Raw genomic sequence first — 14,378 nt, 5'->3', positions numbered from 1 at the left:
AAAAAGCCCATATGCATTTTCATAGTGAATACAGCATGTCAGTCCTACATCGCTTCTGATGTCACAGTCAAGTGTTTGTCAATGCTTGGAGCATTTTAAAGGATTCAAGGATTCCATTATCATCATTAAAATGAAAGATATTTGCAAATTAATAATACTACCTTAGAAACAGACAAATTTCAGTTCCAAATTAACAAAATAGACTTCCAAAAGACTGCAGAAGACATTAAATATAAGTAATAGTAATGGCAACACCTTCAGGCCTAATCACTGTAAACCACTATGGGGTCACTGAATTTTTTCCTTGAAGGTTTTAACGACATATCTAATACTTTCATAAATCACACAAAGCTTTAATGAAACATCTCAAACTAAATAATTAAGAAAGATCTTATTACATTATAAAAGTATCAGGAGATGTTAAAAACATGTAATTACATAAAGATCTTACTTTATAGAATTGTGGAAATTCAAGAACAATACAAGTTGTTTCAATTAGTCTATCTCTGTCAATGCTAAAATAGAAATCAAGGTAATGTACAGTTCAGATTCAGACAGAGAAAGTAGCTGAGCAATTCTTCGTAAAAAAAGTCTGGCTTTATAATGAAATTATTTTTAAAACAAATTAAAACTGTAAGAAAAGTTTTATGATTGTCATTTTGTGGGTTGTATTAAAAACAGATTCACTAAGGAGTTAACTGCAGGTGCATGTACAAGAAATTTGTTCTAGAAGGTGGTTCAAAACACAGAGCTCAGAATGTCAGGAAAATTCAGATTAATGACAGTATGCAATAGGATGCACTGTCTCTCCCAAAGTCTTCTAAGTGAGTCTCTCCTTATTGCATCTGGTCAGACACCCAAATTTTTGATTAACTTATTACCTCTGTTGTCTATCCATGACCTCTGTGGTGACTGCTTTCCAGCGTCTATTCAATCCTGCCAGCTTATCCTGTAGGAAGCTCCCATCGGTAGCAGACAGTTTCTGTATGATCCCTTCCCCAGTTCTGTTCAAAGCTGAAACACTGGTCTGATGGCTGCTGACTCCCTCTTCAAGTTCCTGTCAGAAACATAAAAGCCACACAAAATTTTATTACTGACCTAAGTGACTTTGATCTGTGGTTCATGATATGCAAGACAAATCCTGGGTGCATATTATTTTACTAAAACAGGCACTTAAAGCCATCCACTAAGAATTGGATGCTGTTGATTTAAGTTATTAAGGTTCTGTTGTTGAATCTAGTTCAAATTTATGAGTGTCATAAAAAGATAGTGAGACAGAATAGGCCACCAAATACTACTTAGAATCACATGAATTCATTTAAACCACCAGTGTTAAAAATCTACACTCATGTTTGATTCCTTTTCTCAATGTACAACACTTCCTAATAGTACTAACAGATGGTATGACATTTTTTACCAGTTCTTTTCATAACCTATACCCCTAACTTTTTCTTTAACTTCAGAGTATTTTAGCTAGGATAATTATGGCTGTGCTGTCACGGTCCCAGACAACACAGAAAATGCATTAAGCTAAAGGAAGTCAAAAGATGTCAGGATTAAACCTTCAAACATCCCTAACCACTACAAAAATTTTACCTTGTTAGCAAAAATTTCTTTGCAACTTGATTAGGAATAAGATGATTCAAGAAAGAGAAGGGAAATGCCCCAGAAGGAAACTTCAAGCAGCAACAAGGATAAAACAGAAGCTGTGGTTTAGATAGAACTTACTTTTCTTTTGCAACACACACCTGACACCTGGATAACTACTATTCTCAAAAGAAAAAAAATCTGATCCTTAAAGTTATGCTTTCTTCTCCTTTTTTAAAAGGAAATAAAATAACTAAAAAGACATCAGGAAACTAAATTCCAGAACTAAAGTCTGAAAAATACAACATAAGATAAGACTCCTTTTCTAGATTGTTTATACAAGGCAGTATCTTCTAAAGTCATTTGTTTAAAGTTAGGTAAGTTATAATTGACCATCATTTGGGTCCATTTTTTAATTATGAGATAAAATAAATGAAATAATATACTGGATTTTTTAACTGATTGACATATTTTTTAAGCTGTAACAGAATTTATAAACTGACATAAATTATGCCAACATTTGAATTATCAAATTATCTCAAACCTATCCATACTAACAGAGATCATAAAACCCCACATTATAAGGAGTGGAGCTCTTCCCCAAGAATAATTTTAAACTGCAACTGAAATAGAAATTTTAAGAGTTATCACTTTTTAAAGTGCAATTCACAGCCTCACTGCTAATACATATGTCTATATAGAAAACTACAATTTTAGACAGAAGTCTAGACTTTTCCCAGCTTGCTCGCTTTACGCTCAAATCGCACATACCTGCTGGTGTAGCCCAGCTCTCTGCAGCTCCAGGTTGCCATCCGGACCACGGGCATCGGCTAGTAACGCTTCAGCTTCCGTTATCCAGTGGGAGAGATCATTGAGATCACAGTGGAACTGCCTCCATGCCTCAATCGCTCTGTCAAAGCAACTGATTGAAAACAAAGGATTGAAAAGTTATCCAAACCACTTTAGAGAAAAGGCTAAGAATCCTACTCCAGTAGAAACTTGCCCTGCAGAACAGAAAGGCTAGTATACAGCCTGGTTAACCAAGTCCTAGTACTGAAGGCTTCCTGGCATAGTAGCAGCTGGTGAAAGCCAGCAGCAGAGATTGTTGTTAACTTCCAGATGAAGGAAAAAAGGGCAGTCCTAAGCAAACTTTTGTTTCAATCACTTAAAAAATAAAGATTGATTAGCTACATCAAATTGGTCTGCAGAACCCTTTTTTTCTTTATCATGAAACATGTCAGATATGAGACAGTGAGAAACATGAAATATGATTAATTGCTCAGATTTTTTTCTCCTTCATAAGCTATGGGGTGCTAGTGCCCAGAATTTATTAAGTGAAGGTGATTTTGATTATATAAAACCATACCAGTGGGTATGCATAAGTAGGTCTTATACATTTTAATCACACAATAATTTAACAGGGATTTCATTGTCATCAACTTTGCAGCCTCAAATTAATGTGTAGCTTAACTTGAAGGGCAACATTTTGTAGCGTGGAGCAAGTGGAATTATCACAGTCAGAAGGCTGGTTTTTAACAAAATGAGAGTTCTCTTATATTAACAAGCTAACAAAATCAGAGCATGAATGCTAAACAAGAAAACCATGCCAGAAAGGCATGCTTTCTATTTGTTGATTGTTAACTATTCCAAACCAATAAAAACAGCCATTTTTCAAGACACAGGAGGCCAGGTTTCCTGTTATTCACAGGACCCTCTAATGTGACAGAGGAACAATCTCATTTGCAGCCCATTATTTTTGGCTTAAATAATTGCAACAGTAGAGATTCCAGGGTTATTGCATATATGTAGATACAATCTGAAATTAGTAGCATAACATCGAAGATATCTAAAACCAAAGTTTAAAGAGCTAACATTGCATCTATTTTTTTTTTTTCACTAATTAAATTCAACAACCTCAGAGTTCCCAGGGTGATTATTTTCATCAAAATTATATCTCATTTTTAAAAGATATCCACATTTCTTGATACATACAGGGCTTTGTTATTATTATTATTATTATTCATATTGGCCAATTCCGATAAAGAAGTCTTAAAAATCTCTACTTAAATTTTTCTACCCTTATCTCCTAGTTCTACCATTTCAGTTTCCTGCACATATCTTGATTCAACATCCTAGACCAACCTGTAGACTGACCCCAAATCTCAATCTCCTTTTATTTCTCAGGTATATTTCAGTCTAACTGAACATATTATCTCATAATAGTATCTCATTCCACATTTAATGAGAAGATATATTCTACGCACTTCAAACAGATTAAAAGAATGTCCTATTACTTCCTTAAAAATTAAAGTTTTTGAGGGAGTTTTGACCATGTGACTTTTTCAGAATCCAAAATTTTAAAACGACAGGAGAACACTGAGCTATAAAGCTTTAACTCCTTCCATTTTTGTTGTGAGACTACAGTTTCACCAGTATTTTGAGCAACGAGACAAAGTTTTACTCCAGTTTTGAGCCAGATGCACATGCTACTGTTTACTTAGAGACTGTCTTGCTGAAAGGTAGAAGTACCAAGTCCTATAACTATTGCACCAAGACTCGGCTATTCATTGCTTCTTCCACAGGAGGAATCCTCTGCTTCCAAACCACAATTCATTCCCAAGACACTAACACTTTTAGCACTGGGAGGAAATCCCCAGCAGAAGAAGCAGAACTGGCAAAACAGCATTGTTACAAGAAGCTCAGCAAAGCATTAAGCCCATATATACACACAAAACACACACACATTTTACTCTATACATATGTTCAACTCAAACTGTGGTCAACTGGATTTAGCTGACTACTTAGCAGCTTAGCTAAGTACAGCTTAATTCAACTTGTGCTTGGCTACATCAGAGCCTTTATCAAAGGTTTATCTACTTAGCTGGCACTCAATCACAAAATCTTTACTATCTCTGAAAACTAAATCTTTTGCCACAAGGTTCAGATGCCATTTCTCCTAATGTCAAAATCTCCACCCACTCCAGAAATAGAAAAAAGGCAAAGATGACTAAGGAGATAGTCATCTAGCTTTTACCTAGGAAAACACTAGGAAAAGCAAGATTAAATTTGGCTAAAAGTTCTTCTTCATAACAGAAAGGGTATAAAAAAACTAATGCCGAAATACAGCATTTTAATATTCAGACTAATAATGTCTTCATTAAGCAAAGTACATACTTCAGCATATTATACATTCAGGAAGCTGTGTATCATTTCTCTAAACTGCTAGTACAGTAGTCCCTTTTGGTGTGAAAAATCAAGCCCCATAATATTCTCACTAAGATGCAGAGCTTTACAAACTTCATGAAGTTCAAGATTAATGTGTACTCAGTGAAGTAAGTGAGGAGGTAATCTGTTGCATTTTGCCAGCTATTCATAAACACTAAACTTAACTTTTTCAATGAGAAGACTAGGTTTCTGGTTAACCCTGTCTACTTAATCAAACCAAATCTGAATAGTAAATGAAACTGTACTCATACTTACAAAATTAAAATATTAGTTAAAGCTTTTCAAGTAAGATACAGGTGAAAAAACAGGCATAACTAAAGCTTAGTGCATACTATATCTATGAGGGCAATAAAATAGCTGCAGGCATATGAATATGGGTGGGCACCAGATTCTGGAGCAGTTGTCTCCAAATACAGCAGGTGACCACAAGCTCCTAGAGAGAGCACAGAAAGTGGTACCTAGCTAGGATCACTGATTTCTACTTAACTCAGCAGGCAATGTTATTTCACTGTGAGTTTAAGAGAAATCTTGATCCTTCACTAATCCAGTGGCCCAGAACTTCTGCAAGCCTCTACTTAGACAATTATATTCCTATATATACATCAGTGCTCTGAGAAAGAGTTGAAAACATCAGCTTATGTAATACACACTCTTTTTAAAAACATCTCTTCAAAATACACTATCACAGGTATGTGGTATCAGATTTCTAGTGCTACAAAGCCAGTGAACATGGCTAGGCATAACTTTACGCTCTGCAGAACTTCTGCATCATCCATTACATTACATTACCATTGAAAAGCCAATACTGTAAAAGCAAATTAACTACAGTATGAGCCTCTGCATTTAATTTTAAATTTCATAGAATAATTTTCAGTCATTAAGGTGGTTTTTTTGCACAGCAGCAATCTTAGTGTCTACTGCTGTTTGCAGCGTGAGTACCTTCAGCTTAGTGGTAACCTCCTGAACATGTAGTTTCACACTTTTACAAATTCCAACTTAAAATACTCATCTAACACACTTTACCAAGTTTGACTACATAGTACTGAGTTTGGTTTTAAACACTTAAAATTAGGATGTGGTATTTTAAATTAGATTCAGATAAGACATTTTTGGTTTAGAGTATCTTCTGTAAGGAGTGGGGAGAAATTTGTGGAAAGGAAATAAGAAATACATATTTCTTAAGCACTGTTTTCAGTATTCCCTTGTTTTCTCAATCACAAAATTTTCTGATCTTGTCATTTCTCATCTTTAATTAAGTACAACAAATAGTATTGACAACTACCATAGGTGCTGTGTTTTGAAGACCCCATTCCTTCAAACTCTTTCCCTCCTTCAAAAAATCAGCCTTCAATTCTTTGTTATAAAATGTCCTACTCAACCCTATTCTTCTAGAACTTTGCTTTGTGATACCTTTACAAAAATAAAACATTCTATTTGATAAACAAAACATTCTATTTTATAAAGTAGAAATAATCATCTTCAAACTACAATTTGCATATTAACAGTTTCAACATTCAATAATTTCAGAAATTACTTTGCAGTGCTAAATATTAAAGCTGATTACTCCCAAACTCATCTTCATCAGTAAGGTAGATTTGAAAAACACTTATATAAATGTGTACATAAAACATTTACCACGTGGTCACAGAGACCAATCACCCTTGACTTACCACTTACGATCATTGTACATTCTATTAATTCTGTCCCATTCTGCATTCAACTGAGTTAGTGCATCTCCTATTTGTATTGCCTCAGGTCCAGATGCTTCTAATATAACATCAGGCTGCTTCTCATGTATGACTGCAATTTGATCCCCAAGTTTATCCAAAATATCTTTTATGTTCTGGAAGCACAGTAATGACACAAGGCATTAGTAAAGTCAACACCAGCAGGAAATAAAAAAAAACCAAAAAGCGCACACGCACCAAAAAGCAATCTCTTCAAAATGCTGTTCCAAAAAACAGCATCTACAATACGACCATGACCAGCTGTATCAGCAGTTTACAGTTTAAATCTATTTTAGTAACTGAACTGAATAGTTCATCACACCCTTTTAAACATGTGTCCTTCTCAGATTTTTACAAAGAGGATGAAATATTTTATATATCAAATTTGTCCCTAAGGTAAAGGGGCACACCATATTTCTCAAAACAGCAGTATCTTCATTATTAAACAAATCTGCCCATATCATGAAGACACTGAACATACTCACTCCTTATGTAAAAAAAGGGACCACAATATTTTTTTATTATGCTTCATGTGGCCTCCCATTTGCACAGAACTCCAAAAGTATAAAGGTTTCAGATATAAATGATAAAGATAAGGTAATCAATCTCAAATATCATTGAACTATGATGTGAAAATTCCTTTAAACCAGATGCTGTTGTAAGACTGCCTTGGTATTCAGAGGACAAAGAGTCCCTACACACAGTGGAATTTACTTATCTTTTTGAATTTAAAAGAGTAATGCTTCTAAAAATCCTATGCTCTGCTATTTGCTTCTTCTGAAAACATCCTTAGAATATACCTAAACTTCAAAATCAGATGAGACGCACCAAAATGTAGTATTTAAAACCCATCTTAAAATAAACACTCCTAGTTGTACTCAAGGGAGTATAGAAACAGAGTAAACAGGGACATGATAATATCATCAACTAAACAGAAAGGCTGCCCACTTTGTCAAAGGCTGGCATCATTCCTCTAATTGCTTATGCAAACTATATAAGAAAACAAAACATGAAAAATGGAAGCATGTACACAGCAGAAAGAAAACCAGGTCAGAAAAGCAGACTGAAATTCTGAAAAGCTTTTAAGGGACCTGTAAAACAGTTGCAGAAACATCTGATCTGGCTCTTGGGTGAGAGGCAAAGCCTGACTACCTCAAACGTGGACCCTGCTATGATTCCCAATCCAGGGAGGAACATCTACACTGCACCACACCATGTGTAATTCCCAACTCCAATGGATGTTTTCTGGAGTAATCTCTGTATCGTGCTCTTTTGTATGCTCAGAATAAACTGGGACTCAGACTTTTACATACTTTACTCACACTTGACAGCAGGATTCAGTATTTTCAAACATACTTTCTTCATCCCCTTTTGAAAAAGGTCAAATCCTTAACTACTTCCTCATCATTCATCACACAGGTAAATCCACTGGCTAACAATAAGAAGTGGGAGTTTAAAACTGAATGCACATTGATGCTTTGCTAATTAAAACAGGGACTGTCATCTTGTGGCCTCATATACAGCTTCGTAAAAAGTGAAGAATTTCCCTTTCTCCTTCCTCCTATGTGAGCAATTGTTTTCACACAACATAAAACCAGTAGCTGTATTAAGGAGATCAAGCAGGAATGTTAAGGAGAGTGGCTTTAGCATTTCTATACATGTTATGCAGACTACGTGATGCAAAACACAACAGTGTCTCCAACAAGTTAAACCTTGCTCCCTCAATCTCCCACCCAGCACTTTGTATCCAGATTATGCATAGAAAAAAAAAATTTGTCAACAGAACTGTTGTTTTTTAATTTTCAGTGTATTTTGATCCCAAATATATGGAGCAAGAACAGAAATACAGCTATACAGTTGCTAAGGTGAGGGTCTTCTGCTGTTCTCTTCTCCACTCTAAATATAATGCTTAGACATGCAGTACCTTCAGTGCATCTTCCTGAGATGAAAAATCCTCATAGATGCCCGTATTTAGCTCTGGTGCATTCAGCAGAAGTTCAACATCAGCCATGGCCAGCAAAACTTTGTTGATTTCAACCAAGTACTCAGCTGAAAAAGGCAAGGTCCTAACCCCTGTGGCAAATTGGCCTTTTAACCTCTGCTGGACAGGGATTGCCTGAAAACATCAAAGTACCTTTTAGATTTCAAACCACAAGCAATTTTATGAAAAAAATCTTAAGTCAGTAAACTATATTCAGAATAAGTACCTTTCTATATTAAAAGACAAAACAAAGGCCTTTCTAGAAAGGTTACATAAATTCAGAAAGCTTCAAGTCCTGAAGAAGACAGTTTCTACATTTACATAAAAAGTTAGAAAACAGTGGATATCATGCTTTACAACGACCCTGTATAATTCTTGGCTAAAATTCTGGGGAATGAGAAGGGCACTGCTGTTTCTCTCACCTTGATCCTTACCATTTCCAGAAATTACACTTCTTGATGAAACCTGTCTCTAGTTGTGATTATAACCCACTGTCTGCTTCCTTTATCATCAAGGACTCCCAAAAGTTACCAATTTATTTTTTTCCTCTCCATATTCTTTTCAATAACCATCCCCAATCACATTTCCCAACCATTTTTTAAATAAATTAGTGTGCCACCAGTACCCAATATGCTTTTTGCAGGAATAAGAAACACTAACTCCTCAAGAGCTTGGCAATTGTTTCCTGCTCTGGCTGCAAGACTAGGCTATCTAGACAAGTATCATGTTAGCAGATAAGACAGTAAGAATAGTAATTTAATGCAGCTTTTCCTTGGCTCACAAATGATGGCCTGCATCAGAAGCATTAGGAAGCCTTCTGCAAGAAGCTATACTCTGCCATGCCTGGCAAAATCAGCAGAGGCAGGTGAAGCAGACTGAAAGAATTTTTTTGCTGAAAAAGTTTCTTGTCAAACAGGATTCTATTACCATCTCTGAAAACAGCCCAGTTCTTTAAAATCATCGAATAAAAAGTAAACCCATCTCCAAATATTGAACAATTCAAACAATTTCTAAATCACCATCCTGTACTTGGTGAATTTGAGTCTAGTAAAACAGAAGCATTGGATTGTGTTACTTACTAACAGCTGAGAATACACTTAAGAGAGTGCAGAATAAATTTATGTTCACAGAAATTCCAGCCAGTGAATTTGACTTTGCAGTTTGTCTGGTTTGGGTGAACACATGAAAATCCCTAGCACAGCTGCCAAATAATAAGATATTAAGCCCCACTAACAAAGTTGTTTGCGAACACCTGTCCGTATCTTCCTCCTCCACATGTTTCTGAGTATTTCACTAAGTCACTCAGATTGATCAGAGCCCCATCCAACCTGGCCTGCAATGCTTCCAGGGATGGGGATTCCACAACTTTTCTGGGCAGCCTGTTCCAGTGCTTCACCATCCCGAACAGTGAAGAATTTCTTCCTAAAATCTAATCTAAACCTACTCTATTTAGTTTGAATTCATTCTCCCTTGTCTTATCACTATATGCCCTTTTAAAAAGTCCCTCTTGATTTTTCCTGCAGGTCTCCCTTTAGGTACTGGGAGGCTTCTAAAAGGAACTCCCCAGAGCCTTCTCTTCTCCAGGCTGAACAATCCCTCTCACTATCTTTATAAGAGCAGTGCTTCAGTCCTCCCTCAGCTTTTCTTAAGCGTGCACAAAAAGAAGAGTTAATCAGAGGTTATTTAGGAGGAAAACTGACTGAATGACTTAATAGTCCTTTTATACTTAATAAATGTGTTCTGTCACCACTGAAATTTAAGTTTGATCTCTCTTTAAATACTACTGCAGAAAGAAAGGGAATACGGGGTTACTAGTGAACATTTAAAAATAAGGCCTCTCAATAAGAACTGCTAAAAATAATTTTAATTCAGAGGTAAAAGAAAAATTTGTTTCCTCCTATACTTAGCATGCAGTTTAACCTGAAATTCAAAATTTGATTTCGGATTTTTTTCCCCTTTCCCGTTTTACGCTTAAAAATATTTTGAAACAAAATGTACCAAAGATTGAATTCAAGGAGATTTTCTGACTTGCTTCCAAGTGGATTTTGGAAAATACTGCCCAAGAAATTGAAATAAAATTAAAGAATTTACCTCCTTGTACTTTTAACTACATAAACATTTTAACCAGAAGTGTTTAGCCAAACAAATCTCAGACCTCATATTATTTATTGTCTTTGCAAATAGAAAATTAATGGAATATTCTTTTGAATAGAAACACTTTTTAACCATTTCTTGCCCCTTCTCACACTCAAAATATTTCAGAGCCAGGTTTCTAGTAAAAGATTTTCCAAAGCTCAATTCTCATGTCTATTCAATTTGTTCTTTTGTGCTAATTAATGCAATCAGCAAACAACGGTTCATATTTAAGTAACCCAGCTATAAGTATATATAAGCAAATATGGTTCATACTTAAGCAATCCTATAAAAAGTACATTAGGCAAACAAATATTTTTTTTTTATTACAGGAATAATACTTGAAGAGCCTTTAAGGTGGTGTCTGCGTTTCATTTTATAGAAAAAGCTGCACTGTGCCTGCAACAGCATATTCACTTGCCACCTGCTAAATTATCATTTTCACTTCAAAACAGCTTCCTAAAAGCTGGGGAAATCTCTCAGGAACTTTAGTCAACTAATTACCTCTGCAATTTAAAGTTTAATTTTTCCTTTCCCTCATTCTGAGCCAAGAATAGAGCAATTTAAATAAATACTAAAGCAAGGTTAGAAAAGAAAGACCTCAACAAGATACAAATTTCTAATGCAGGTTTTTCTTGCTAATGGATTTGTGGCAAAACTAGGGTTACTTAGAAGTACCTGCTATGCAGAAGGGTTACCAATATTTCAGAGCCACTTAACTCCATAATCCCAAGAAGCATATATGATGAGGAATATTTATGATCCAGCTACTTCTAGCAAATCAATATATAGATATGACCTTCAAAGCACCATAAATTATAAGTTCTCTCCTACACACTCGTTGACAAAAACATAATAAATAATGTATTACATAAAACCTTAAGTGGAGTTACTCTCCAGCTTGGCAGCTAAAAACTTCCTTTTCTTCCCTGTTTCTTCATTTCAAACACCAGATTCTCTTTTCTCTGCTCACTGCACCTTCCTTACATCAGTGTGAGATGTTAAGCCACCTGCACACCTGTGGGTCAAAAACTCATTTAGTGCTTCTCAGTCCTGAGATGAGATGAGCAACAAGCACTGCAGTTTTCAAGTCTGGTGCCTCCACTAAAATTCTGGGTTATCTAAACTGCTGATGATATTTAAGAACACTATTTCTCCCTCTAACAATGTTATGGTTTCATATCATTTTTGGTGTTCAAGATCAATTAGCAGAGCAGGTGAAAGAGCAAGTCATAAAACTAAAATAAGGCCACTTATTTTACAGGCTGGTTTACCCCTCAAATATCAGAAAATTAGAGACACAAGCACACAAAGCAAAAGCAGCAGTTTCAGTTTCCAAGTTTCACAGCAGTACTGAAAACTGCTGTGGTCCCTCTCTGAAAGTCTAGCTGACTCAGCCAGACCAGAAGCCACATCTGGAAGAAAAAGAATATTCTTACACAATTTAACTAATTCTGAAAAAGGATTTTTCTCCATCAAAAGTCTATTGTAATTGCTATAGTAATCCAAATTTACATGATATTCTGCATTCAGTAACCAGATTCAGTAATCCAAGAATGGATCCAGTAGTACCAGCTGCAGTATATCCCTAAGGAAAACAGCTTTATAGGAAACAAAGGATCTCCCTTAGAGAAGATCAGTCAATCTGCAGTAAGACTGACAGTGACAAGAGAGACCAGTTTGTGCCACAACTGGACTGCTCCCATTAGCAAAGAGTTATCCAAGTGCACCTTTTTCCCATTTCAATTCAGTAATTGATTCACTCAAAGCATCTGATGGTCAAGCAGAAAAACCATATCATATTTTACTTTAAATGTGCATGGATCCCCACCTCCTTCAAACAAACTCCCTGACATTACTCAGGTCCCAAGAAGCTCACATCACCAGCAGGCACTGCTGGAGACCCAACAAAGCAGTCAGATGTCAGACAGTTAAACAGACCCTGGGGCCATCTTTGCCACCCAGCTCCACGTGGGAGGCTTATAATGTGAAACAGTCTTTCTAAAGAGAAGCAGATTTAAAAGGTTTACTTTCACAGCTGATACCGAATAGCCTGTGTGATCAAGGAGAGCAGACCATCTATCATAGGCAGCCGAAGCCACATAGCATTATAGCTGTGAATGAGGAGCACCACATTATGATTTTGTGGTGTGAGTTTCAAACAGAACCAGAGCATTTTACCCCTGGCAATTAACCCCAGTTAATTGGTGCTAGGTTAAAAAGTTACAGAGCAGTCAAAAATATTGATAGCTGTTAATTATGAAGCTTCATATGCAGAAATTGAGAAGTACTTGAAAGACTGCCTAGCCCCCAAGCTCATCTAAGAAATTACTTACTGATTCACAAGGTTCCTCACTGTTATTGCCTAAAATATTAATGTAATTACCATGCAACAAAAGTGTTTTGAAGGATAAAAAGGAGAAATAAAAAAAAATTCAAAAACATCCAAAAAAAAATCCACAAAACCACAAAAAAACAAACAAAAAAGCATTTGTACCCTCAACAATTATGACATACAATTTTCTGGGCAGTAAGTTTTATCAGACATCCTATTAAGTCAGTTGTGAAATTGTTTGTCAAGACCCACACACACATTATCAGAAATACTTCATCTGTCTTATTAATTTTCATTGTGTATAGTAATATCAATCACATGAGGGCAGTTATCACTCCCTAAGCACTTTAGGCAGTGAAAGGCATCAGAGTAGTTCAAATATCTTGACCACAGGATGCAGAAGCATTGAATTTAAGCCTCAAACAAGGACTTTATCATACCTGCACCAAACTAATATTGAATCAAGCTGTTTGAGTCGGGGTATCAAAAAGGGTTAAATATAATCCCCATGGATCAAGACAGGCAAGAGAAACTGCCCTGAATCATGCCCACCACCCAGATCACGCTCTAAGATTTAGGGATGGGGTATTTTGGATCCCAAACCAATATATGCTGATAATTTCCTAATGAAAAAGGAATGCTGTCATTTAGAAAATCCTTCTTTCCATAGAGGTGTCAAAAGAAGAGCCATTAAACCCTAATAACATAAATCTCTAAAGCTCACACATAGCATTCACTGTTTGCTCTAAGAAATAAAAGTCTCCTTTACCTGTAGTTTTTGTTCATCTTCCACACCCTGTGGCCCTGACAGACGGTCCTCAGCCTCATCCAGCCACTTCATTAGATTGTCATGTTCCTTTTTATACTGTGAAAACACCGGAGAGAGTTCCACCACCTGCTTCCTTTGAAATGACCTGTACTCCTGCAATCCAGTGTATTAGGAAAATATGATATAAAAAGAAAGTAGTAGTGAACAGAACAGGTCTTTCTTACTTGAAAAACACTTGAGGGATTCATTTGAAGAAGAAAATTCTAAAATATGCGATAGTAGTAATTTATTTTTTAATAGATATATTCTATTTATCTGCACAGACATGTAATCAAAGTCAGCCTGAGGGCCATACCCTGTCTTTGAACTACATCTCATCTTACCAATTCTAATACAGTCCAAACAGGTGAGTTAAAAGGAGTATAAAAATATGGATCCCCTTTGTTCTAGACAAGAACATTTTTACTACGGCATGCATATGAAAGCACTACAACATACTGGAGTCCACAATTAACGCTATCACCCTCTATAGGAAGCAAGAAGAATTTGGGAGAAGGCTCATTCACAGAAACATCTCCAGCTGAGAGCTCAACAAATAGGTTTTTTTACATGTATCTGTCG

At 35.9% G+C, this 14,378-nt stretch overlaps 1 protein-coding gene across 2 annotated transcripts in view; it reads right to left on the bottom strand.

Annotated features, from left to right (window-relative positions):
- Nucleotides 1–14,378, bottom strand: part of UTRN (utrophin) — a 366,848-nt gene that overhangs the window by 223,055 nt on the left and 129,415 nt on the right. For both annotated transcript variants that reach the window (XM_029962891.1, XM_029962892.1), the window contains exons 39-43: nucleotides 13,758–13,910; nucleotides 8,464–8,655; nucleotides 6,483–6,655; nucleotides 2,359–2,509; nucleotides 882–1,057 (exon numbers count right to left, since the gene is read on the bottom strand). In XM_029962891.1, coding sequence (XP_029818751.1) covers nucleotides 882–1,057; nucleotides 2,359–2,509; nucleotides 6,483–6,655; nucleotides 8,464–8,655; nucleotides 13,758–13,910 — 845 coding nt within the window. The remainder of the gene's footprint in view (nucleotides 1–881; nucleotides 1,058–2,358; nucleotides 2,510–6,482; nucleotides 6,656–8,463; nucleotides 8,656–13,757; nucleotides 13,911–14,378) is intronic.

Source organism: Manacus vitellinus, unplaced genomic scaffold, assembly GCF_001715985.3.
Source record: "Manacus vitellinus isolate BGI_N305 unplaced genomic scaffold, ASM171598v3 scaffold_4_pilon, whole genome shotgun sequence".
NCBI classification, from domain to species: domain Eukaryota; kingdom Metazoa; phylum Chordata; class Aves; order Passeriformes; family Pipridae; genus Manacus; species Manacus vitellinus.
The sequence above is the reverse complement of the archived record's forward strand: the minus strand, read 5'-3'. Positions and strand labels throughout refer to the sequence as shown.